This window comes from Danio rerio, chromosome 4 (assembly GCF_052040795.2).
Source record: "Danio rerio strain M-AB ecotype USA chromosome 4, GRCz13ab, whole genome shotgun sequence".
Classification (NCBI taxonomy): domain Eukaryota; kingdom Metazoa; phylum Chordata; class Actinopteri; order Cypriniformes; family Danionidae; genus Danio; species Danio rerio.
Window position 1 is genome coordinate 12,274,234 of NC_141024.2, and position 24,910 is coordinate 12,299,143.

At 35.1% G+C, this 24,910-nt stretch overlaps 1 protein-coding gene across 4 annotated transcripts; it reads right to left on the reverse strand.

The window, feature by feature from the left end:
- Positions 1-1,055: 1,055 nt before the first annotated feature.
- On the reverse strand, positions 1,056-19,950 carry podxl (podocalyxin-like). 4 transcript variants are annotated; one of them, XR_015482105.1, is made up of 9 exons: positions 19,640-19,950; positions 7,089-7,715; positions 6,811-6,947; positions 6,685-6,723; positions 6,172-6,283; positions 6,004-6,050; positions 5,777-5,926; positions 2,194-3,809; positions 1,056-2,055 (listed from the first exon to the last, which is right to left on the reverse strand). XR_015482105.1 is itself a non-coding variant. In NM_001045016.2 (8 exon segments), coding segments are annotated over 8 exon segments (1,338 nt in total). In that variant the 5' UTR covers positions 19,671-19,933; the 3' UTR covers positions 1,056-3,614.
- Between the last annotated feature and the right edge of the window lie 4,960 nt (positions 19,951-24,910).

Consider the following 24,910-nt stretch of genomic DNA (forward strand, 5'->3'; position numbering starts at 1 on the left):
CATATGACAGACATATCACATGCGCACGTCACATTAAGGGCTCCGTATTCAAGCATAAATGTGTTCTACAGCTTTAATTACTGTACTTTAATATGTATCCCGTTTGAATATTTATTAAGCAAATGATAATAACATATTTACCTTGATTTATAGATATTAACTGCTATTATACTATTATTAAGTTTAATTAAGTCTGACAATAGTTTATATACTAAAAAACCTTGTCTGGTATATTTAGTTCAATAAATATCTGATGTGTTTATACACTACCTGACAAAAGTCTTGTCATTGATCCCAGTTGTAAAAGCAACAAATAATAACTTGACTTCTAGTTGATCATTTGGGAAAGGTGGCAGAAGGTAGATTTTTCCCATGAATCATCTATTGAACTGCATTCCAATCATCACAAATACTGTAGAAGACCTATTGGAACCAAGATTCTTATTATAAATTAGTCAAGTTTGGTGAAGGAACAATCATGGTTTGGGGTTACGTTCAGGATAGTGGCGTGCGAGAGATCTGCAGTGTGGATGGCAACATCAACATCCTGCGGTATCAAATATTTATGCTGCCCGTTACACTACAAACCACAGGAGAGGGTAAATTCTTCAGCAGGATAGCGCTCCTTCTCATACTTCAGCATCTACATCAAAGTTCCTGAAAGAAAAGAAGGTCAAAGTGCTCGAGGATTGGTCAGCCCAGTCATCAGAAATGAACATTATTGAGCATGTCTGTGGTAAGATGAAGGAGGAGGCGTTGAAGATAAATCCAAAGAATCTTGATGAACTCTGGGAGTCCTGCAAGAACGTTACCTTTGCCATTCCAGACGACTTTATTAATGAGTGATTTGAGTCATTGCAGAGATGTATGGATGCAGTCCTTCAAGGTCATGGGAGTCATACTTTTGATACCAATAATCAACTATAAGTCATGTTATTATGTGTTGTTCCTAAAACTTGAAAAGGCGACAAGACTTTTAAGTTAAAATATCGATGTTGTAGTTGTTTTTTTATGATGAATTGTACCACAATTACATTTTTATATAAAAATACACCTTTAAAAAAAAAATCACATTTTTTATTTTGTATTAGAAATCATGGCCGTCCCCGTCTGATCTGACAGAGATGCGGCTTCCAGTGTATCAGACCCCTGTCATTTGCACACAGTAGCAAACTGACTTCAATTACAGAATACAGCAATCAATTCAACCTTAATACTTTGGTGGAAGTAGATCAGGAGGCAGCAGTGAATCCCTTATATTGACAATTTGTGTAGTGCATGCAAATACAACAAAAATAATAATAGAAAACATTTAATGTTTTGGTGAAAACCACTTTAGAACACTTAAATACAACGAAAAAGGCGATCAGCGTACTTAAACCAAAAATCCAGTTCAAATGGCAGTACAGCACGATTTAATACATGAAAAGCTACACAATGTGTGTGTTGGACTTAGTGTCAAATGTTTCAGGTTGACAAGATGGTAAATTTTCATACCAGCATGACTACCAGCACAGAGATGTAGCGCTGAGGGAAGATAATGCAAAAGGTTATCTGCCAATCAGAAAGCCACAATCTCTCAAACTATCGTCTAATTTTACCAGGATGAGTTATCCATTGGTCTCAGTGGAATTTGGTGCCTGTGAGTGAGGGCTAAAACATGGAAGACGCATAGAAAATAATTCTTATATACAAGAGCAGTTACAGTCCTGTCAAGAAATAAAGCAGGGTACCAACTGTCCTGGATTAATATAATGTCCAAGTCTTAAAAATATGGCTGGAAAGGTTTCTAATAACAAAACATTTATAAACTGTGTTTCGTTCTCTGGTAGATACAACCACTATAGCATAATTTAATGGGAATCCAGTGATCCGCAAGCTAAAACACTTAAGAGGAATACTGAGAGCAATGTGCATGTAAAAATAGAACCTGATGGTGCTTTACACTGTTTTAATGCATAATGTCTCCCAAGAGGCCTTCTTTAGAACAAATGCATCAGATTTAGAGTGTTTAGATCAGTGTTTCTCAACCACAATCCTGTGGGACCACCAGCTCTGCACATTATCCATGTCTCCTTAACCAAACACACCTGATTCAGATCAACAGCTCATAATCAGAGACTGAAAGCTGTAATCAGTGTGACAGACATCGGAGACGTCCAAAACATGCAGTGCTGGTGGTCCTCCAGGAACGTGGTTTAGAAACACTGTTTTAGATGACAATATTGTGCATAAAACTGGTAATTTGTTTCTGTACATTTTAAAAAGGTTTTAAAAAATCCCTATTTACAAAGATCCTCCAACTACAGTGGTCCCTCGCCATAACACGGTTCACCTTTTGCGGTCTGCTGTTTCGCTGTTTTTTTTGTGTAATTTGACATGCTTTTTTTTTTTTTTTTTACAGCGCATTGTTCTCTGCTTACTGTTTAGTACAATGTGTTCTGTGTCCTGATTGGCTGTAGACCATTGCCAGTCAATCTCCTCCTTGCCGTGTCACATGTACAGTACAGAATGCGTTCAGCTTGCCAAATTTTGATCGCTAGCAGTGTGACTCTAAAGTGCTGTTCTGTATGTTGCAAGTTTTCTCCCCAACAATCCCCATATTGCTGACGAAACATTCTGCATAATCAAAGGCACCCATGGTAGCACCCAAAAAGCAAAGGAAGATGCTAACCATCGCACAAAAAGTTGGAATTCTCTACATGCTAAAAGAGGATGGAAGTTTAAACGAGAGAAAAGTCTGAAAATGCCTGTCGGAAAAATAGTGTAGTGAGGGGTTTTACAGCCTTAAACCATCTATACTTATTGATAAAGATAAAGCAGACTATTTTGCGGATTTTACCAATAGCGGGTTATTTTTAGAACTCCACTCCCGTGAATAATGAGGGACCACTGTATCAAAAAAAGGCTGTATTATGCATGCCAGGCCAGTAGGTGGCAACATCACTAGTTAAAATATGATCCTGTAGTTAATGTGCATTGAATGTTTTGGTCCTGTCGTCCTTCTATTTTACGTCACCAATTACACAAAGCCACGTTTCTTTGTTTCAGACACAAACTTTCACTTTAAAAACACTTGTTTTGTTAAAAATAATAAAACGGATTCCTTGTTTTTAGATAAAAATGGCATCATTTCTTCACAAGTCTCAAAATGTGTTGCAAAAAATGTTCAAATATAGTGAGTGAAATTACAATAAAATTATAATCCTGTTTTTTTTCATTCAATATTAATAATAACTGAACCAAAAGTGTTCAAAATAATAAAACAGGCTGATCCCCAACATCCGTCTGTGTATATATTTGTATGCGTATCAAACTACTGGTTTCTCCACCGTGTGATGAAGAAAAGTAAGGCACAATTAGAGGCCATAGATTGTGCATTGATCATTTCCAAAGACAGTGACACACAAAACTCAAAAGCTTTTCTACTCTTTCTAGCACATACTTGACATCAAACTATTTAATTACAGCATATACAGTGTGGGCGCCAAATGAAACCACTATCTTGTCATAGTCTTTACGTCGATCTCTGCTTTTCTTGACATTCTGGCTGGTCACAATTTACCGTAAAGGCAGCAGCAGGTTTCCCACTCGTCACGGCTCACCGGGGTCCATTACAAGTGAGTGTCCTCTTCGTCAGGTATGTCCTCTTTCAGAAGGTTGTCTATTGGGACGATCCAGCTGTCGTTAAACTCTCCATTCAATGCCAGTTTCTTCTCTTGCATCTCAGGCTGCACCTCCATCACCTCCAGAGTGGGATTGTCATGATAACCGTTTTCCACAGTCTGCAGCTCTTCTGTTAGATGTTGCTGTCCAGGTAAAAAGTACACATTGGGATGTTAATCGTGCTGTTAATCACGACCAATCACATAAATAAGAGTTTGAATTGTGTAATTTAGTTTTTAATGTGTATATTTAATATGTACATATAAATAATGTGCATATTTTTTATATAAATACACACATACTTTATAATAATATACAGTACAATGCAATACTTTTTCCATATGCATTTGTACACAGCACCATATAACTTGTGTATTTATAACAATATGCTTATATATTGTCTAACTGCATCTCTGTTTAATATTTGTCGTGTTTTCTCATATTTATTTTGTGTTGTCACTTTATGCACACTGGAAGCTTCTGTAGCCAAAGCAAATTTCTTGTGTGCGTAAGCACACTTGGCAATAAAACCAATTCTGATTCTGACATCCATGTATATATGCATACACGGGGGGGAATGATGGCCACACTTTACATTAAGATTTGACTAGTTCATGTATTTACTAACATGAACTAATTATGAACAATACTTGTATAGGGTTTATTTATCATAGTTCAACATTTAGCAATGCATTGTTAACATCCTAGTTCATGCTTTTTAACATTAGTTAATGCACTTGTTAACATGAACAAACAAACATTTTCATTAACTAAATGTAGTAAATGTGTGGTTCATCATTTGCTCATGTTAGCAAATGCATTAACTAACACAACCTTATTGTAAAGTGTCAGCAAAATTATTATACATAACAAAATTGTATGTAATTTTTTATATACAGGTGAAGTCAGAATTATTAACCCCCTTCAAATGTTTTTCTTCTTTTTTAAAATATTTTCCTAATGATGTTTAACAGAGCAAGGAAATTTTCACAGTATGTCTGATAATATTTTTTTCTTCTGGAGAAAGGCTTATTTGTTTTATTTTGACTAGAATAAAAGCAGTTTTTTATTTTTTAAACACCATTTTAAGGTCAAAATTATTAGCCTCTTTATGCTATATTTTTTTCTCGATAGTCTACATAACAAACCATCGTTATACAATGACTTGCCTAATTACTCTAACCTGCCTAGTCAACCTAATTAACTAGTTAAGGCTCTAAATGTCACTTTAAGCTGTATAAAAGTGTCTTGAATTTGCATGGAATTTTGGTAGATGCTAATGAAATACGAGTTTACAGTTCAAGGTGTACTCCCACTTGAGTCTGGAATGGTTTGGCACAGTTGCAAATAGTTTTTGGCATGGAATTCTAGTGATAACACTCTATTTAGTTTTTTATTTATTGTTTTTCAACAAAGAACATATAAAAAACTGTCTCTAAAGTCTCTAAAACAGAAATATTTGATATCCATCCATATCAGTGTTTGCATTACACTTGCATTACCGAGGCAACACATGACGCATTTGTATTACATTTCAGAGAGCTCCGTTATCAGCACCCCAGTGGAAAACGAAACCGTATCCGTGCTGACTGGCCTGGATCCACAAGGAATGTAAAGGTTAAGCTAAGAGAACTGTTCTGCTTGACTCGCAAAAAAATACAATCTTTGCACCATGAGGGTTTAGGGCACAGGTGTCAAACTCAGTTCTTGCATTGTTGCAGCTCTGCAGTTTAGTTCCAACCCTAATTAAACACACCTGATCAAACTAATTGAGTCCTTCAGGCTTGTTTGAAACTTACAGGTCTGTTGGAGTTGGGTTGGAACTAAAGTGTGCAGGGCTGTGGCTCTCCAGAAATTCTCAGAAGAGTTCAACACTCCTGGTTTAGGGTGTTTTTTAAGACTTTAAAAGGCCAAAGTGTGTTCCTTTCCGGGTCCATAAAACCAGTATTTATCTTGGTAAGATTACAGTAAGTCTTTCTCTTTCAGAATGCCCAGTGTCTGATCTGGGACACAATTGCATTGTTATTATTCTATCTGTTTTTATACTCTATCTAGATGCCATTCTTGGAGTTCCTTCATTATAAACTTTGTGTTAGGAGGTGAGTGTTACCTGGTTCTTCCTGTAGGATCTACGATGATAAGTGCAGTACGCAGCAAAGCCACACAGAATGAGCACCAAAGCACCACATGAAGCCAAGATGGCAATCAGCGTGTCTGGTATCGTGTCTTGAACTGGCTCCTTGTTGCTGTTCTCGTTTTCCTACAAAGAAAACAAAAGGTGTTTTTAATGCACAGACTTCTTTGGAAATTGCAAGCGCTACTGTTAAATCTGCTTACATTTGTTTCTGGAGGATTGTAATTTTCCAATGGTATCGCCTGGTTAGCTGCGAATGAACAAGGAATTTCTATCATTTTCATTGTTATTAAAGATGAGATAATACGAGGAAAAGTGATTCCTCCAGATGATGTGCTTCTATATGATTGGAAGCTGTAACTTTTGCTCACCATTTATTGTTATTGTTGCAATTAATTGGTTGTTGTTAATTTCCACTTCCACAGAGCAATTTCCTTTCAAGTTCTGGCCCAGCTTCTTGCAGGTTTCACGCACGATATTCCTCTGCAATCACAAATGCGTGTTTAGTGTTTTTAAGGAGAAAGTTAGATAGTTTTGTGAATTAAGTTACTTTGCATGCTATTGTTTTACAAAAACACATCCTCTGGCTCCATTGTTCTGTAATAAATTTTCTTATTAATGAATGATGTCTTTGAACATTGAAAAATAATAGAAATTCCTGATATGTGCAGGTGAATTTTAGGATGAAAATAAGATGGATTTTTTTTCCTCCAGATGAGAACATGCTGTTTTTTTTTATTTATTTATTCACTTTTTTTATTTTTAAAGGGGATGATGCTTTTTAAAAAGGCCATATTGTCATCAGGTAGAGAAATGAATGATCTCTATGACCTCTGAATGTTTAAAGACATCATCAGTCATTGTAATTTCATTCCTGTACTCACTTCAGTGCTGCTGCTGCTGCTGCTCAGATCATAGACAGGCTGCAAAAGACAAAATAAGATCACAAACGATATCAGGATTATGAATGTAATGATGATATGTAAGAAAGACATGAATGAGAGATTTACATGAGTGAAATTTTTGCGTAGATCCGAAGGCTGGGATGTTTTGATTGGGGCAGTTGTTGACTGCGGTACTATTGTGGTCTGAAGACTTTGAGAAACAAAACTTCTAGCGTTTGGTTTTGCTGTGGTGAGTAATTGAGCTGAAAAGGGACATAAAAAATAAATAACAATTTACTTTTCATTATTGTAATTATTTTACTCGTTTTTATGAGCCTTTTTGTACATTAAATGTTTAATTTTTTTCTGTTATTAAGATCATTCTGATGTGAGCGAAATCTTACTTGTGGTCCCGGTTGTTGTCTTTTTGTCTGTTGTAATGTCTGGCTTAGAAGTGATGAGTTCTGTGGTAGAGTTAGCTGGTGTGGCTGGGTCAGAAATGGTAGGCCTGTCTTGCTTCGCTGGACTGTATGCAGTAGTTTGTTCAGTTGATACACGCTGTGTTGTTCGTTCAGAAGTGCTAGTCGGAGTATTAAGGTTATCTGGATTGGACGTAGAAGCTTGGTCTGATGAATGCGGTTGTGTAACTGATTTAGGACTATCAGTTAGTGTGTATTGGGTAGTTGGACTGAATGAAGTATTTGGGTCAACTCCAGTTGGTATTACTTGAGCAGAACTGACATTTTGCATGTATAGGGTGGATGTACTGGGTAAAGCTGTTGAGCCCTGGTTGTTGTTAGGATCTGATTGGGTAGTTGGTGCAGAAGTGGGAGGATGTGTGGCTTGGCTTGTTGGACCAGCTGGAATGGATGTTGTTTGTGCTTCAGTTGTTTGTGCATTAGTCGCTTTGTGCACCGTAGTAGACACAGTTGCATCAGTGACCACACTTCTATTCGAGGTACTGTGTGATTCAGAAGCGGTGGGTATTGTGGTTTCAGACTGTGCATACGCCATGTCATGTAGGAAGGCACCTGTGGAGAACAGAAAACAACCAGATAAGAAAGTTTGCAATCTCAACATATCTTTTTTCCGGTTGCAAGTTTTAAAACATGGCATTGTTACACAGTATCAGTGCTGTAAACTCAGTAGTAACTGATTTTATGCACGCAGACAAGTAGCGTAATTGCTGATAAGCTGCTGAGAAATTGGAAATGAATTACTGCAATGGTTATTATAAGAGAAGAGTTAGATTTATCAGCCTTTTGGTTTATCCTCTTCAACATGAAACATCCTAATTCCTGTATACTTCAAGTTGGCTTTGGGTTATACAGATTTTGTACTTATTTTCAACATGCTTATGCACTTTCTTTTTCTGATGCATCAGATGGACATTGATTTATATTTTGTTATTATGCGGATAATTCACCCCAAACTGAAATTTCCCTTCACTTGTGTCAAACTTGTTGACTTTCTTTCTTCTACTGAACACCAGAAGGTTATTTTGAGGAAAGCAAGTATATTTGTTTTTCCTATGTCGGATGTCAATGATTACAGGTTTTCAGCTTTCTTCAAAATATCATCTTTATTGTTCAACAGAATAAAGAAACTCATAAAGGATTGGAACCACTTGAGGATGAGTGTCATATTTGGGTGAACAATCCCCACAACTATGAAGGTAAATCAGTTGCGTAACTCGAGAGCTTGCAAATGTAAATGTGAGCACTTGTGATAATAATATTTGTATGTGTAGGTTGAAATGTACACTTACAGCTCTGATGTGAACAGCTGAATCCCTCGATTTGCGCACACACACAACAATCCACACACTTGTGTTTTAAATTGGAAGTTGCAGATTAATAGTTGTGTATTTGTAAAATGTCATTCACAAATACAAAGTGACAGACACACGTGTGCACGGCAAATTTGATTGCATCTTATCTCTACAACCACAGGTCGGCACTCACAACCTCTCAGTTTTGTCAGTACAACTACAAATCTCCCGCGCTCTGACTTTTGCTACACATCTCCCGCGATCTCTGTAGCAGAACCCATCTGTGCACTTGCAAATGCAGAGGCGTGAGCAGCGCGGGGCGGGGGAGGGGCGGGGCAGGTGTAAAGCTGTTTGATTGGCTGATGCCTGACCAATGAACAATGCCAGCAGCCAACAGGACTGAGGTGCAAAAGAATCATTTCCCACGATTATTTTATTATTTAGGGTTTATTTCAACTCTTTTCTGAAGAGATTCTTGTTAAAAATCATTAATTTTGCGGAAATGAACATACCAGTAAAAGAGCAGCAAAGCCAGTTTATTGGCTAGAGCCAGCCAATGAGATGGGGCGTTTCTGTTTGTCAGCACACAGGGCAGCTCACGTTGTTGGAGGCCTCGAGCAATCAGAGGGTAAGTTATGATTTTTAATAATTATCTATATGTTCAATATTGTTAGCTAAGCTAAGGACTGTGCTGGGTGCTTCTCTTGTTTGTTTTTTTATATAAGAAACAGTTATGAGTTATGTAGGAGTTGCTTTCTATCATGTTATATCGTTCTAAAGATACGATTCAACCCACATGAAATAAGTTGTAATAGTATTTATAGTAAATAATATTACGTTTTTGAACCATACTAACTATAATAAACTGTATTATATTGTATATACTGCAGTATCTACAACTTTGTTAATGAATGCAACAGCACACTGTAGTATTAACTAGCATGAACTTTAATAAATTGAAGTATATATATATATATATATATATATATATATATATATATATATATATATATATATATATATATATATAGCTTAAATTTGATAAGATTGAAATATAGCTATTTGTTTAAAACTAAACATTCTAATGTCATTTATTATGCAAATATCAAGTTGAAACAAATCTGTTAAGAACACGTATTTATATGTAAAACCTAATACATTTTAAAGCAGTTTCATTTCTTTCTAATTTTTACATCTACATGCATTACATCTGATTTAGGTCCACAACTTGCATCCTTCAACATGATATGTGTGTTCAAAGGAAGAGCAACTAGGTGAGGGAGACAGTGTCCATCGCTCGGCTGAGGGTCCACTTTGAGCATCTCATCTGCAGGGTTAAGCAACATAAGCTGAACAGTCATCATCTCTCTCTATTACAGCGAGCATCAACCAGCTTTACACAATGGCTTGCTTTTTGCCCATTACTAAAGGTTTGAGCAAAGGATTAAAGAGGAGATAACATTTGATGGGTAATGATGAAGTTGGATTTACCACCTCCATCTCATTATGAACAAGGAAAAACCCTGAAATATTTCAATACAAGTAACTAGACATTTGCACTGCACTTATTTGCACTGTAAATTTTATTTGACAAATTAATGTTAAACATTTCCCTTACAGCACAGGTGTCAAACTCAGTTCCTGGAGGGCTGCAGCTTTGCAAAGTTTAGTTCTAACCCTAATTAAACACACCTGATCAAACTAACTGAGTCCTTCAGGTTTGTTTGAAACTTTCACTTAAGTGTGTTGAAGCAGGGTTGAAACTAAAAACGTGCAGGGTTACGGCCCTCCAGGAACTAAGTTTGACAGCCCTACTTTACAGTAAAGTGTAAAAATACTACATTAAACAATTAGCAAAATAAAAGTTGTGTGTTGGTGAGTGTGTGTTTTGTTCAAATCTGTAATCATCTTGGCAGGTAAAAAGAGAAAACAAATGGTCGGCTTCCTCTTGAATGATCTGAATCATTTTGAAGTGTTTGTAGATGAGCTGGATCATCATGTCATCTTTAGCATAAATAACATCCTATTCAAGCTATGCAGCTTCTCTGAGTTCCTCATCGACTTGAAACATCCTGATCTCTCCTGTCACTCCATCCTTACAGGAAACTGAGAAATAACCTATAGTTAGTAACGTTCATAATTAAAAAAGTGATATAAAGGACACACTGTACACAAACATGTAAATAGATAGATGGATAGATAGATATGATGCAGGTTATTATAACAAAAACCGGTATAATCAGTGAGAAACTGAAACGCCTAGTGTTATTTTTAATTGCTATAAATGTGTGTGTAAATATACTTTAATTTATTAAAGTTCATGCTAGTTAATACTACAGTGTGCTGTTGCATTCATTAACAAAGTTGTAGATACTGCAGTATATACAATATAATACAGTTTACTATAGTTAGTATGGTTCAAAAACGTAATATTATTTACTATAAATACTATTACAACTTATTTCATGTGGGTTGAATCGTATCTTTAGAACGATATAACATGATAGAAAGCAACTCCTACATAACTCATAACTGTTTCTTATATAAAAAAACAAACAAGAGAAGCACCCAGCACAGTCCTTAGCTTAGCTAACAGTATTGAACATATAGATAATTATTAAAAATCATAACTTACCCTCTGATTGCTCGAGGCCTCCAACAACGTGAGCTGCCCTGTGTGCTGACAAACAGAAACGCCCCATCTCATTGGCTGGCTCTAGCCAATAAACTGGCTTTGCTGCTCTTTTACTGGTATGTTCATTTCCGCAAAATTAATGATTTTTAACAAGAATCTCTTCAGAAAAGAGTTGAAATAAACCCTAAATAATAAAATAATCGTGGGAAATGATTCTTTTGCACCTCAGTCCTGTTGGCTGCTGGCATTGTTCATTGGTCAGGCATCAGCCAATCAAACAGCTTTACACCTGCCCCGCCCCTCCCCCGCCCCGCGCTGCTCACGCCTCTGCATTTGCAAGTGCACAGATGGGTTCTGCTACAGAGATCGCGGGAGATGTGTAGCAAAAGTCAGAGCGCGGGAGATTTGTAGTTGTACTGACAAAACTGAGAGGTTGTGAGTGCCGACCTGTGGTTGTAGAGATAAGATGCAATCAAATTTGCCGTGCACACGTGTGTCTGTCACTTTGTATTTGTGAATGACATTTTACAAATACACAACTATTAATCTGCAACTTCCAATTTAAAACACAAGTGTGTGGATTGTTGTGTGTGTGCGCAAATCGAGGGATTCAGCTGTTCACATCAGAGCTGTAAGTGTACATTTCAACCTACACATACAAATATTATTATCACAAGTGCTCACATTTACATTTGCAAGCTCTCGAGTTACGCAACTGATTTACCTTCATACACAACAGTCCAATCTGGCAAATCCTGTCAAGCTTGGATTATAATGTTCTTGTCTTTATATATTCACCTCATATTGCTATTATTATGTCTCCATGTCATATTCAAGAGGGGGATTACCTCTGTTTTTAGTTAGCTGGACAGGACACGCTATACAATAACTTAGGAAGTAACACACCTACTCTTATGGGCGAACCCCAGGGCTGCCAAAACAATGGAGTCCAAATCTGCTCCATAGCCTCTTGAGGCTTAAAACAATAGCATTTCCTTAACCTCCAGCTCTCCTTTTCATAATTGTATATTTAGTAATCGAGAGACTTCTAGTGACTATTATTATTTTACAACTATGTCTTGAACAGGCTAAGATTAACCAAATATTTAAAAAACTGCTTAGTTTTAACATTGCTTGATTCTAGACCCCCTTTTTTTATAATTCAGTCCAAGACTTTATATTAGAAGTGACTTAAATGTATTATTATTTGATGTCATTTGTATCTGTCCATTATGGATCTTGTGAATTTGACCTAATGGGATGTCAGAACAATCAGTAGTGGCTGTTGTAAAAACATGGCATTGTTGCTGTTGGGATAGGGGGTGGTGATGGGAGACTGTTTATTTTGGTTGGTGAGCTGGTGTAGTCTTATATTTAGCCCTTGGTCTAATCACCATCTTGCTACATAGCCTTACACCTCCAAAAAGAAAACAAAGCCCACCGCTAATCAGCACAACAACCTAGTAGAGCTCATTTTCACTGTCACTCCTTGTTTTTAAACAACCAGATTATAGTGAACCTCATACAAGTTGAAATGCATTTATTTGAGTAATGGAAAGTGTAAGATTGATGTTTATACTTTACAATAGTTCTATCGTTCAGATTGACCCTCGTTGACCCTGCTGTCAGCCAGGTCTGTTTATCAGCCATTGACACGGCCACAGTTGCAAATGCTATCAGTGTAGAGACTCTTTGGACAAAATGCAGACATTTCACCTGCATGGATGCTCCACACTCAAGGGTATGTGTAATCTTAATCTGTCCTACAGGCTCCCGCACTCTCACTCTGAGATACTTTTTTTTTTTTTTTTTTAGTGATCCCAGATAATGATATCTCGACTCATCTGAAAGACCAGAAAGAGAAATCAGATCAAATGTAGGTGATGCTTTGCTGACGCTGGTTATTAATAATGCATCAAGATAGGGATGCTTATTTCAGTTAATTTTGCCAACCAACAACCAATGCTCCTTTTAAGATTAATATGAAATTATTATTTAATTTTAAAAAATACGTACCGATTTTGTGTCTGTTATATTAAATATTGCATTTTAAAAGAACAACAACAAATCTTCACACACCTGCAGCATTTCCAACAGCATAGACAATAAGAATAAATAATAAAAAGAATAAAATAAATAGTCCTGCTCTAGATATTTTTTTTCTTAAATGACAATTTTAGATTACAAAACGAAAAAACTGTCTGATTCCTTTTGAAGAACTGGCATATGCTGTTTTCCCGATTATGTTTTTTTTCTTCCAAAATATTTTTGGATAAAATTTTTTTCTTCTTTCAAATAAAAGTACCAGGCTACCTCTGAAATCGAATGCTCCATGGAAAATATGCATTTAATCAACGGAAACTCCACCTCTGCTTTCATTCGACTGACTTAACATGCTTTTTCGGCTCAAAGTTTACTTTTTTTTTAAACTGCAACCACACAGTGTGCAACAGTAAAAATGTAAGGTGCCCAGGACGCTGCAAAACGCTCGCAACCGTTAGTAAACCTTTTTAAAGATTCCCCTCTCAACGCAAAACGCGTGTTTGCTGTGATCGGCCTCTTATACAGCCAAACTTATAAAACATATACAGTTGAAGTCAGAATGATCAGCCCCATTTTGATTTTTTCTTTCTTTTTTTAAATATTTCCCAAATGATGTTTGACAGAGCAAGGAAATTTTCACAGTATATCTGATAATATTTTTTCTTCTAGAAAAAGTCTTATTTGTTTTATTTCGGCTAGAATTAAAGCAGTTTTTAATTTTTTTTATATTTTTGGGACAAAATTATTAGCCCCTTTAAGCTAATTTTTTTCGATAGTCTACAGAACAAACCATCGTTATAGAATAACTTGCCTAATTACCCTAACCTGCCTAGTTAACCTAATTAACCTAGTTAAGCCTTTAAATGTCACTTTAAGCTGTATAGAAGTGTCTTGAAAAATATCAAGTAAATATCAAGTATTATTTACTGTCATCATAGCAAAGATAAAATAAATCAGTTATTAGAAATTGTTTTTTTAAACTATTATGCTTAGAAATGTGCTGAAACAATAATCAGTTATTATGAGCATCCCCAATAAAAGACTTTAAAAAAATCAAATCAATCAAATCAAATCAAATCAAAATTCACTTCTCTGATAAAAGATTTAAGCTTTTTAAAGGATTTTTTGTTTTGTTTTGCAATATGCCGAACAGTGTTATGTTTACAAGTAAAGTAATAAATTATTTCTTAATTGCCCGTCCAGTTGTATTATATTGTACTACACTCATTTCTTTGAAAACAAGCCGCACACTCTCAGTCTCACAGGAGGTCTTTGGGCCCCCTTTTTCCCCATGATAGTGTCCTATTCAGTGGTAATTGAACAGACCCATAGGCCCAACGGGAGAGAGGCAAGAAAGACAGGGTTTGGGGGGGGGCTCTTTTATGGAGCTGAGTCACAACTAACCCCCTCTATTGAGGTGAGGAGAAGGACTGTGAATATAAAAATGCGCATAATGAATGAAAGACAGACAGAAGAAAGGGAGAAGGAGTCTGAGAGGGCTGGAAAAGAGGCCGAACAAGGTCAGCAGGCATTTGTGTTTCGCATTCCTCATGACACACACTATCAGACGTCATTACGGCAGACTAATGTAACTGTATCAAGCTTTTTTAGAAGGGTGAGCTATCAAAACTGAAGTGCCACTTTTTTACATTTTTGAAAGGATTTAGTGATGAGGTGGTGTGAGCTTGATTGTTGTCTTCTAAGAAATACTAGCTGTTAAACGGGGTATCTGAGTGATAAACTCAAGGATTTGTGGGTTAAGGAGGGGAGGTTGGGTATTAGAGAAGGGAGTTGAAGACCACGCTGGTGCCAGTTGCAGACGTTATACATAATAAGCAGATCTGAGGAGGAGGAGGAGGGGGGTGACAAAGGGGCCATCTTTGGAATCTCAAGACAGGCAGGGCTAATCTTTCGCTCGCTTTTACTTACACGTCTTCTACATAAAGCATTCCAACACTCCCACGTTAAACAAAGGATTACATTACCTCTTGATGCCATACTAATAAGCCAAACTGGAGATTTGTGGATGATAGCTAATAAATAGTCATAGTTTAGTGTATCTGTCAAATTAAAGCTTTAGCTGATGAATAAACACCATTTTTGGGAAAACTGGCAGAATCTAATCGATGACTCATGATGCACTAAGGGGCGTTTCTAAATATTGGGAGTGTGCAAGAGTGCCTTAGTGCCCGCCCACTTTTTAGTTTTAACTTTTTACATTCATTTTTTTTTCTTATAGTTTTTTTGTAATGCAGAGAGACTCACAACACACCTCAAATATTTAAAAATCATAATAACAAACTAAATTACAAGTACTTTATGGATATAAAAAGGGACAGAACTACAATGACAGAAAGCAGGGGTGTAAGTCCTGGAGGGCAGGTGTTCTGGAGAGTTTAGCTCCAACTCTAATCAAACACACCTGAACAAGCTAATCTCTTAATAAATATACTTGAAACTTCCAGACAGGTGTGTTGAAGTAATTTAGAGCTAATTTCAGCAGGACACCAGCCCCCCAGGACCGAGTTTGAACACCCATGCCGTAAGCGCATTGTAAATTTAAAACTGTTGGTTGTGGTGACTGAAACAATATATTTCATATAAAACATGTGTATTGTTACATTAGTTTTTATGAAAGTATGTTGAGGGTAGTCTTGAATTCGTCATTTGTGATGTTGCATAACAGTGGACAGAACTAAAGATCTTTAGCATGCTGTGCTGGCTGCAACTGGATTGGTTGAACTTTTGTGTACAGCTTCATGGCTAATGCAGTTTATGTGCACACGTTTCTTAACAGTTAAGAAAATACAGTAGTTTTAAAAACAAATGAATGAGAACAGGAGGATTTAACAATATAGTTAAAAACTTGCACAATGTCAGTCTTCAGCATTCAATTATTATGAACGATGAAAGAAATCATTATAAAAATTATATTTCAAGTGCTGTTCTGTTAAACTTTATCAAAGCTTCCTGGAAAAAGAAAACAGCACAGCCTCAGCATGTCTGTTAGATTTCTAAATTTTTTGATGATGCAAACTTTCTAAAAACTGAAAATTAATTACAATTGTGAAATGAAAATGAATTTTAAATGAGGGAAATGTCTGTCATGAAACTCTATGCTCACACAGGCTGATAGGTCACCTAATCTGCTCCTGCATCATTAACTACATGACGCAGGAGATTGGTTGCTGTCTCCCCAGCAGCCAATGAGCTTGCTCCTCATCAGTTTAAATGCTCTGCATTATTGTATGCTGTTTAAGCTGTGGTGCATTTTTGGACACCCTCCTCCACCCCAGCTCCACCTGAGTTTAGATTTGCAACAGAGGTTACTGTAAAAAACAAATTTATTTTATTTTTTTCCAGCAGCTGGGGTGCCGGATTTTTAGTAACGGTCAATAAATAATAGAAATATTTAGTGTAAAATAACGAACGTTAAATTACAGAAATTAATCATGAAGTAATGGATGTTAAATTACAGAAATGTACCATAAAATAAAATTTCCATGTACATATTCATTACCATACTAAATCTGAAAAGTGTTTATGACAGAAGATATTTTGCTGGAATAATATATATTAAAATGACATTTTTATCCATATTCACAACCCTGCCGCGTGTAGGAGACTATTTACTAAATACTTTGACATATATATTATAAAATAAAAATACTGACCTCAAACTTTTAAGCATTAACATCCAAAAATCCAGCCTTATCCACTAAAAAATGCATTTTATTATGTAATGATGTTTTTAATATTCAGACTTCTTGGTTAATAAAGTCTTTTGCTATGCCTCACCCAGACGTCCTGTTTCAGTAGGAAGTATGACAACACAGGAAAGAAACCCATACAAGTCAAGCCTCCTTCAAGAGAGTCTTTAAAAAGTTCTTTAAAAAACACCACCTACATGATCATCTCTTGGTAAATCAGCCTGTCATTCTTTAAAATCAGATTTCTTTCTCAGAGAAATAAGTTAGATAGTTGGGCTTAGAGATGTAGAAAGACACAGAGCAAGAGGAGAAAGGAAACAAGAGCCACACCTTCCCTGGGAACAGGGATGTTGACAGAACATTTTCCAAGCCATTGTTCTGCACTTTCCCAAGCCTTGTGTGAGATGAACGCATCCAGACAAGAGCATTGGCAAAGGATACTTGGTTTCCATCTGTTTCGTTTGGCTAACTAAACACTGAGGAAGAGGGAAACCTTACATAACACAACCTGTCGTCAAAACTCAACACACAACGAACTTAATTCAAATAGTCTGTGGAAAAAACATGGATGAAGGATCCTTGAAATCCAGAAAAGCATCCTCACTCCTCCAATCAGACCACGTTAAAAAAGGCTGACCAAGAGTCAGAAATGCTTATGATGCCAAACAAGACTAAACACGAGCTCTTTTCTAATAAGCGTCAGTCTGATGTCTGGATGAGCAGGTGCATCACGCTGATAATTAAAGAATAACAGTCCTCCCTCTTGAGTCCGGGAAATACTTCTTCAGTAATTGTGTTGCTGTTTGTGGTTTCAGCAAAGCAGCTGACAGAAATGTGAAGTGGCACAGATGCTGCACTTCCCAGAGCACACCTACACATGCGGTCAGGTGCTGTTAGATCAGCAAAAAAGCCAGTTGTTTTATGATAACTAAGTCATGAACGGATAAGCAGCTGGTGTGCATTGAAAAGGGAATTTATATAGAGGATTATTAAGAGAGTTATATATTTTTTTATGTCGTCATTATTTTACTTGGAGCATTCACAATTGATTTATGGTTCTGTTGGTTCATTTTTTTTTTATTAGTTAAGATCTTTTGAAGGATCTATATCATGTAAAACACAGGTTTCACACTCAGTTCCTGGAGGGCCGCAGCTCTGCAGTTTTGCTCCAACACTAATCAACCACAGCTGATCCAACTAATTAAGGTGTTTAAGAATGGTCTTAGTTGGATCAGGTGTGTCTGATTAGGATTGAAGCAAAGCTGTGCAGAGCTGCGGCCCTCCAGGAATTGAGTTTGAGACCTATGATGTAAAGGAATTAAAACAGCACCAGGAATTTGTTAGTTTCACACATATGAAGATGCTTTTCCACTGTTTTGAACTATAATGGACGTCACTACTATGAGAAAAAACAGGTGCACTTGCACTTAAAAAAATGTTGGATTCCACACAAATCCTTCATGTTGTTCCAACACAAATCGATTAAGTTAACTTAATTGTTTTTATAAATTTAAGTGGATTAAAAATAATAATAATAAAAATTGCCCCCCCCCCCAAAAAAAAACCTTAGGAATTGTGTTGGAAAAGTAGTTTGAACAAATAATAAATAGTTTTTTGGGTGTGGGTCTCATGACAATGTGTCCGATACACTGAAAAAAATATTCAAAGATGATTCCTTGAAATTACTTAATTGATTTGAGTTAAGTGGATGTATACAATTTATTTGGGCTGAATTGAATCAAACAAATTGAGTTGAATATGTTTGATTAAATTCCATATGAATTGTTTGCAACTCTACAGACATCAAAGTGTATATAACTCATTTATTATAATAAATAAATATATGATTATCATTTATTTATTTGTATATATTATTCATCTAGTCTTTGTTCTGTATTTAATTCATATTTTAGTTGAGCTGAGTTCACACTTAATCAAATGAACTGCATTGGAAGAGCAATTATTGTTTTAATCAATCAAACCTCACTGATAAAATCATTCAAGATTATTTACTAAATACTTTTAAGTTAAGTGTTTATAAACAATTTATTTGGGCTGAATTTAAACAAACAAATGATGTATAACATTACCATTTTAATTAGTTTAAATTAAACATTACTTCTGTTTTTCAGTGCTGTACATGGGAACCACTGTTCTCTGTAAACACTCATGGGAAATTAAAAAGACACTAATATAATAGTAAGAACTAGACAAACAAGCTAAAAAAAAGTTCACAATGTGGAGGTTTTGAATACTTTAAAAGCATTTAAACAGTTTAAAATCCTGCACTTGTTTTTAGAGAATTTAAGGATTTGTGAGTGTTAGAAAACTATAAGTAGCAGCATTAAAAGATGCTGCAGGATCGTCCAAATAAAAACGTTTCATTAATAAATGATCCCATAATTAACCTAATGAAGTCAACGTTTTGAAAACATTATTAAACCCTAATTGCTTTGGGGAGATTCAATAAGCTTCCTTTACTAGCTGGCAAGTGTTTGGTCACACAAAAATTATGTACAACTGAATTTCTGACTGTTTATGTGCGTTACTTTAATTCATAAGAAACTGAATTAAAGTTAACCCTTGATAGTTTAAATCATGGCGTTATATCGCCATATATACACATGTGAAATATTCAAACAAGTTATAGGCTACAAACAACCTTGATTGAACTTAATCATCAATATAAACCCAGCACATGTCCCTCAAATTAACCGACTAACATTATATTTAATTACTGAAGAGATCGAGTTTATATTTAAGCTGCATCCTCGTCGTATATGAAGGTAAACTCACCTAATACGATGATTGTCCACGTGATGGTCATTTTCAGATTCTCCGCGTTCAGTCTCTTCAGCAACAGTTTAGCATGGGAAACGTGGATCCGCCGCTCGGTTCCGCTTTTCGTCTTGAGTTTGTATCAGGACTTTTTTTTTCTTTCACAGCTGGTATGTTTTTATCTGAAAGCCAAGAGGAGAGCTTTTGTTTGCTCTGCAGCTTCTCCGCGGCTCTACCCCACCCTGAGGGTCCGGGGATTTGGGGGGCAAAGTTTTGGTGTGTTACCTTGGCTGCGCGGATTGTGAAGCGTTGAATGCGGAGTCTGGAGTGACTGGCTCTGAAAACTGCTCTCAGATCTGTAGCTCATGCGGGGGATGCGGGGCACAGAGGGCTGGTCCCATACAGGACTGGCCCATCAATAACTGACCACTCTACATCTGATGTGCCTTACTTCAGGAGCTTGTCTAACAATGTAATAATGTGTTTATACATATGTCTTTGAAAGAGTTCAGATGCAAACCCCCAACGTTCTTCAAAAATAAGCATTTTACTCAGCATTTTATGATTGTGTTCAATTATTTCACTTCAAAGACATGCAAATAATCTAAACTCGTTGTTTATTAATATTTAAATACTTTATTAGAGAATAATAAATATGTTTGACAAATATTGCACATTATTTTTTAATTGAATGTTATAATCAGTGGTCTATGATCATAACAATAGCCTTTAGCTCAGGGTCTCAACCACATTCCTCGAGGACCACCAGTTTTGCACATTTTCCATGTCTCCTTAATCATACACACCTGATTCAGATCACCAGCAGAGACTGAAAGAGCTGTACTGGGTGTGATACACAAGGGAGACATCCAAAACATGCAGTGCTGGAGGTCCTTCAGAAACGTGGTTGAAAACATTTATTGTAATATTGTGATAAATATTTGCTATAACTGCAATATTACGTATTATTACCATGTAATATTATTTATTATGTAATATAATAACGCAATCTCACGGCAATTCGTAACTTTTTGATTTAGTGGCAAGTTCCTATAAATTCGTACGATCTAATTCGTACAGTTTAGTATGATTTGCTCAGCACCCATGACGGTTTAGGTTAGGGGTGCTAGCCTCCTTTTTAAAATCGTACATTTTTGTACAAATAAACTTGTACGATTGCCAGAGATGAGTTGCGCCTGAAAGGGCATCCTCTGCGTAAAAACTTTCTGGATAAATTGGCGATTCATTCCGCTGTGGTGACCCCGGATTAATAAAGGGACTAAGCCGACGAATGAATGAATGAATGATTGAACTCGTATGAAGTAGCCACTAAACTGATAAAACGTAAAATACTTACGTTTCCTCGTGAGATCAGGCTGAATATAAAAGATGCTGAGCTTTTCTGTATTCATAAACAATTGATAGAGGCCATAATAATAATACAAGATATATTTTTATTATTATAACTATAGTAATATGTGTTTGTAACTATAGATATTCACCAAGATTATATATATATATATATATATATATATATATATATATATATATATATATATATATATATATATATATATATACATATATAAATATAATACTCATTCATTTATTTTTATTTTCGGCTTAGTCCCCCCATTAATCAGAGGACGCCACAGTGGAATGAACTGCCTAAATAATACTTATAAAATTAAATAATTTTATAATTTCAATTATAAACTGTAAAATAAATAAATGTCTCCCGACTGTTTTACATATTATGTTAACCATATGCTAACTTAATGAAATTACCTGTTTAATTAATAACACACACAATAATAATAATATATAATGTACTATTAATGACACACCTTTGTTGTTCAGAATCATGGCTTATGTAGCAAATCCTTTAATAAATGAAACCAAGACATTACATTCTTTTTTTACATTTATCTAATTAAAAATGTTCACGATATGTGTAATTTTACTGTCATACAATGTTATTTTAAGAAAATGTAAACATTTTATTTCCTAGATAGAAGATTTTAATCATAAACTGTAAAATAAATATTTCTCCCAACTTTGGTTTACATATTATGTTAACAATATGCTAAAATATATACAATTAGCTGTTTTCACTTGTTATTAATACATAATAAGTTTCTTTTTATAATTTCCTAACGTAAAATAGGATCCAAATCCCTCCCATTTTAAGGGCTCACCACAACATGACATAGGAGTTTGGTTTCCCCACCCACTGAATTGATTGACAGCCGCGTATTAACATGTCTCTATAGTAACACGTATAATCATATCAACAAGACAGGATGTGCGCAAAGCAACTGGGATAAAAAAGCTCTGTTCAGCTCTTTGTGATCATCAGTCATCATCGAGTTTTACAAGTTAAAAACATTTTTAAAACAGTGCATGTTTGTAATAAATACAGCAATTTTACTGTCTTTACTTTCACCACAGCTGCATGTCCGAACAATTATAAAAGAAGACGCTTCAATCCTGGTTTGTAGACGTTAAGTCAGGTTTATTTTATACATTAACATAACGTATATCCATACAGCAGTGGACATTAACATGTTTCCTGTCACAATTGCTGTGCAAAATCAGTGCAAAGAATTAGCACTGATTAGCTCCACAACAAATACATCAAATAATCATTGGAAAAGTTCTTACTGTAGTATTTCTCAAAGGCGTTATGTGAGATCTGCTTCCTTCATGTCTGTCACTGTGCTGTTTATCTGATGCAGCCAGAGACTGAGAAACACTCTGACAGGCACGTGGGAACGGTGGACAGGGTGAACTAGCACAGGCAACAAAAACATCTTCATAGTGTTTAGAGCAGAAAATCCAATGTGCTGAACGGTATAACCAATAATCTGATGATTGTTTTGAACTAAAACTTTACAGACACATTCAGGAGACACAAAAGACTTAAATCTTGAAATTAAATCAATTGTATGTGTTTTGGATGTAAATTTAATTTTTTTCCCACAATGCTATATATCTTTAAATGTATGTAAATCAAATCTTTTTTTACTATATTGCCATGCAATGTTATTTTCATTTTCATTTTCCAAGAAAGAGCTGAAAAAGTCAGGTGTAAGTGTGTGTGTTTCTCTGAAGGCTGTGTGTATAAGAGCAGCTGCTGTGAAGGCTACAACACGCCACAATCACCAGCCAAAAACCAAGACAACCAAACTTCAAAAGCCTCCTGCTTCACCCCGACAAATTCATGTTTACTTTTCAGCGCCATAAAACACAAAACCTCCATTGAGTTTGACTTTGATGGACCTATGTGACCTCCTCTAATGGCCATCTACTTCTGCTCCATTAATTACTGCACTAACTCCAACTATAGGAAAGAGTGACAGAACTGCTGTCATGTCATTTGGGATTGTTGTGAATGGCGGAGGGGAAATGTTTTGGGTGCTGGACAAAGGCAGATAAACACATGGGTGTTGGTTGTGCTTCCGGGGCGTCTCCGTCTGTCCTAAAATAGATGCTATGATAGTGTGTTTGGCCTTTTAATTGTCTTTTTGCATTCGGCTTCTGTTCTTAGATGTGAGTCGTGTGTGTGTGTGTGTGTGTGTGTGTGTGTTTATGTTGTCAAGCCTGAATGCTGATTCTCAGTTGTGTTGTGCTGGATTTATTGGTGGACTGTTTTTTTTTTTTTTTTCTTTTGATTTTACTGCTCATCAGTTGCATTCTCATGCCAATAGAAAGAACATGTTGCTTTGAGGTTTCAAATATCATTCTGCATGAACATCACAGTTAAATGAAGTTAATGGCCACTGCACCACTTTTTTATTTTGTCATTAATTTATTTAATGCATGTTTTAATTTATTTATTTCATGCATGTTTAAATTTATTTTATTTAATATAAGTTTAAATTTAATTTTATTTATTTAAAGCATGTTCTGTTTTATTTTTTTGATGCATGTTTAAACTCGTTTTGTTTTATTTATTTAATGCATGTTTAAATTTATTTTATTTATTTAATTCATGTCTGAATGTATTTTTTATTTAATGCATGTTTTATTACATTTTATTCATGTTTACATTTATTTTATTTATTTAATGCATGGTTTATTTTATTTTATTCATGTTTACATTTATTTTATTTATTTAATGCATATTTTATTTTTTTATTCATGTTTACATTTATTTTATTTATTTAATGCATGTTTTATTTTATTTATGTTTACATTTATTTTATTTATTTAATGCATGTTTTATTTTATTTTATTCATGTTTACATTTATTTTATTTATTTAATTCATGTTTTATTTTATTCATGTTTACATTTATTTTATTTATGTAATGCATGTTTTGTTTTATTTTATTCATGTTTACATTTATTTTATTTATTTAATGCATGTTTTATTTTATTCATGTTTACATTTATTTTATTTATTTAATGCATGTTTTTTTTTATTTTATTCATGTTTACATTTATTTTATTTATGTAATGCATGTTTTATTTTATTCATGTTTACATTTATTTTATTTATGTAATGCATGTTTTGTTTTATTTTATTCATGTTTAAATGTATATTATTTTTTAATGAATGTTTTATTTATTTAATGCATGTTTAAAATCCACTAAAAATGTAGTTATTTTTATTTTTTTATATAATTTTTTTTTATTTAGTTGGATGGACTAAAAAGATAAAAAATACTGTAAAAAAAAATGCTAGACCAAAACTCAAATATTATTAATTTGATCTTGAAGGATTTTTATTGTTGTTTTTGTTGTTGACAATCTTTACAGATTGTCTAGTTTTATTAATTCAATTCTACTGTCTAATGCATACCTATTTTTGTGTTATTTTAGTTTTAATTAATTACTATTAATTTATATTATTTTTTAATTAATTTATTAGTGCTGCCAAAAGATTAACTGAATTTAATCACATCTAAATTAAAATCGGTCTGTCTTTCTGTCTGTCTATCTATTTTATATAATTTCTTTTATCAATTTTTAGACCAATTTATAACAATTTTAGCATCCAGCGTTTATGTTTAAGTCTATTTTTCAAATGATGTGGAATTGAAATCATCCTCACATTCAAAAACAGTATTAAAAGTAGTCGCTCGTACACACCCAGCTCTCTCTCTCATACTTTAAAGCATGAGTAGAAGCAGATATTTGGAGGGTTGCCCTCATGACACTCTTCAGAGCACGGCAGGTGACGGACGGCATGTTAAACAGCTCGAGGGTGGCAGGCTGGATGCCGGCTTCAGGCCTGGCGTCCACCGTTAGCGCCACCATGCCAGGCTTTTGTCACCCTGCCTCA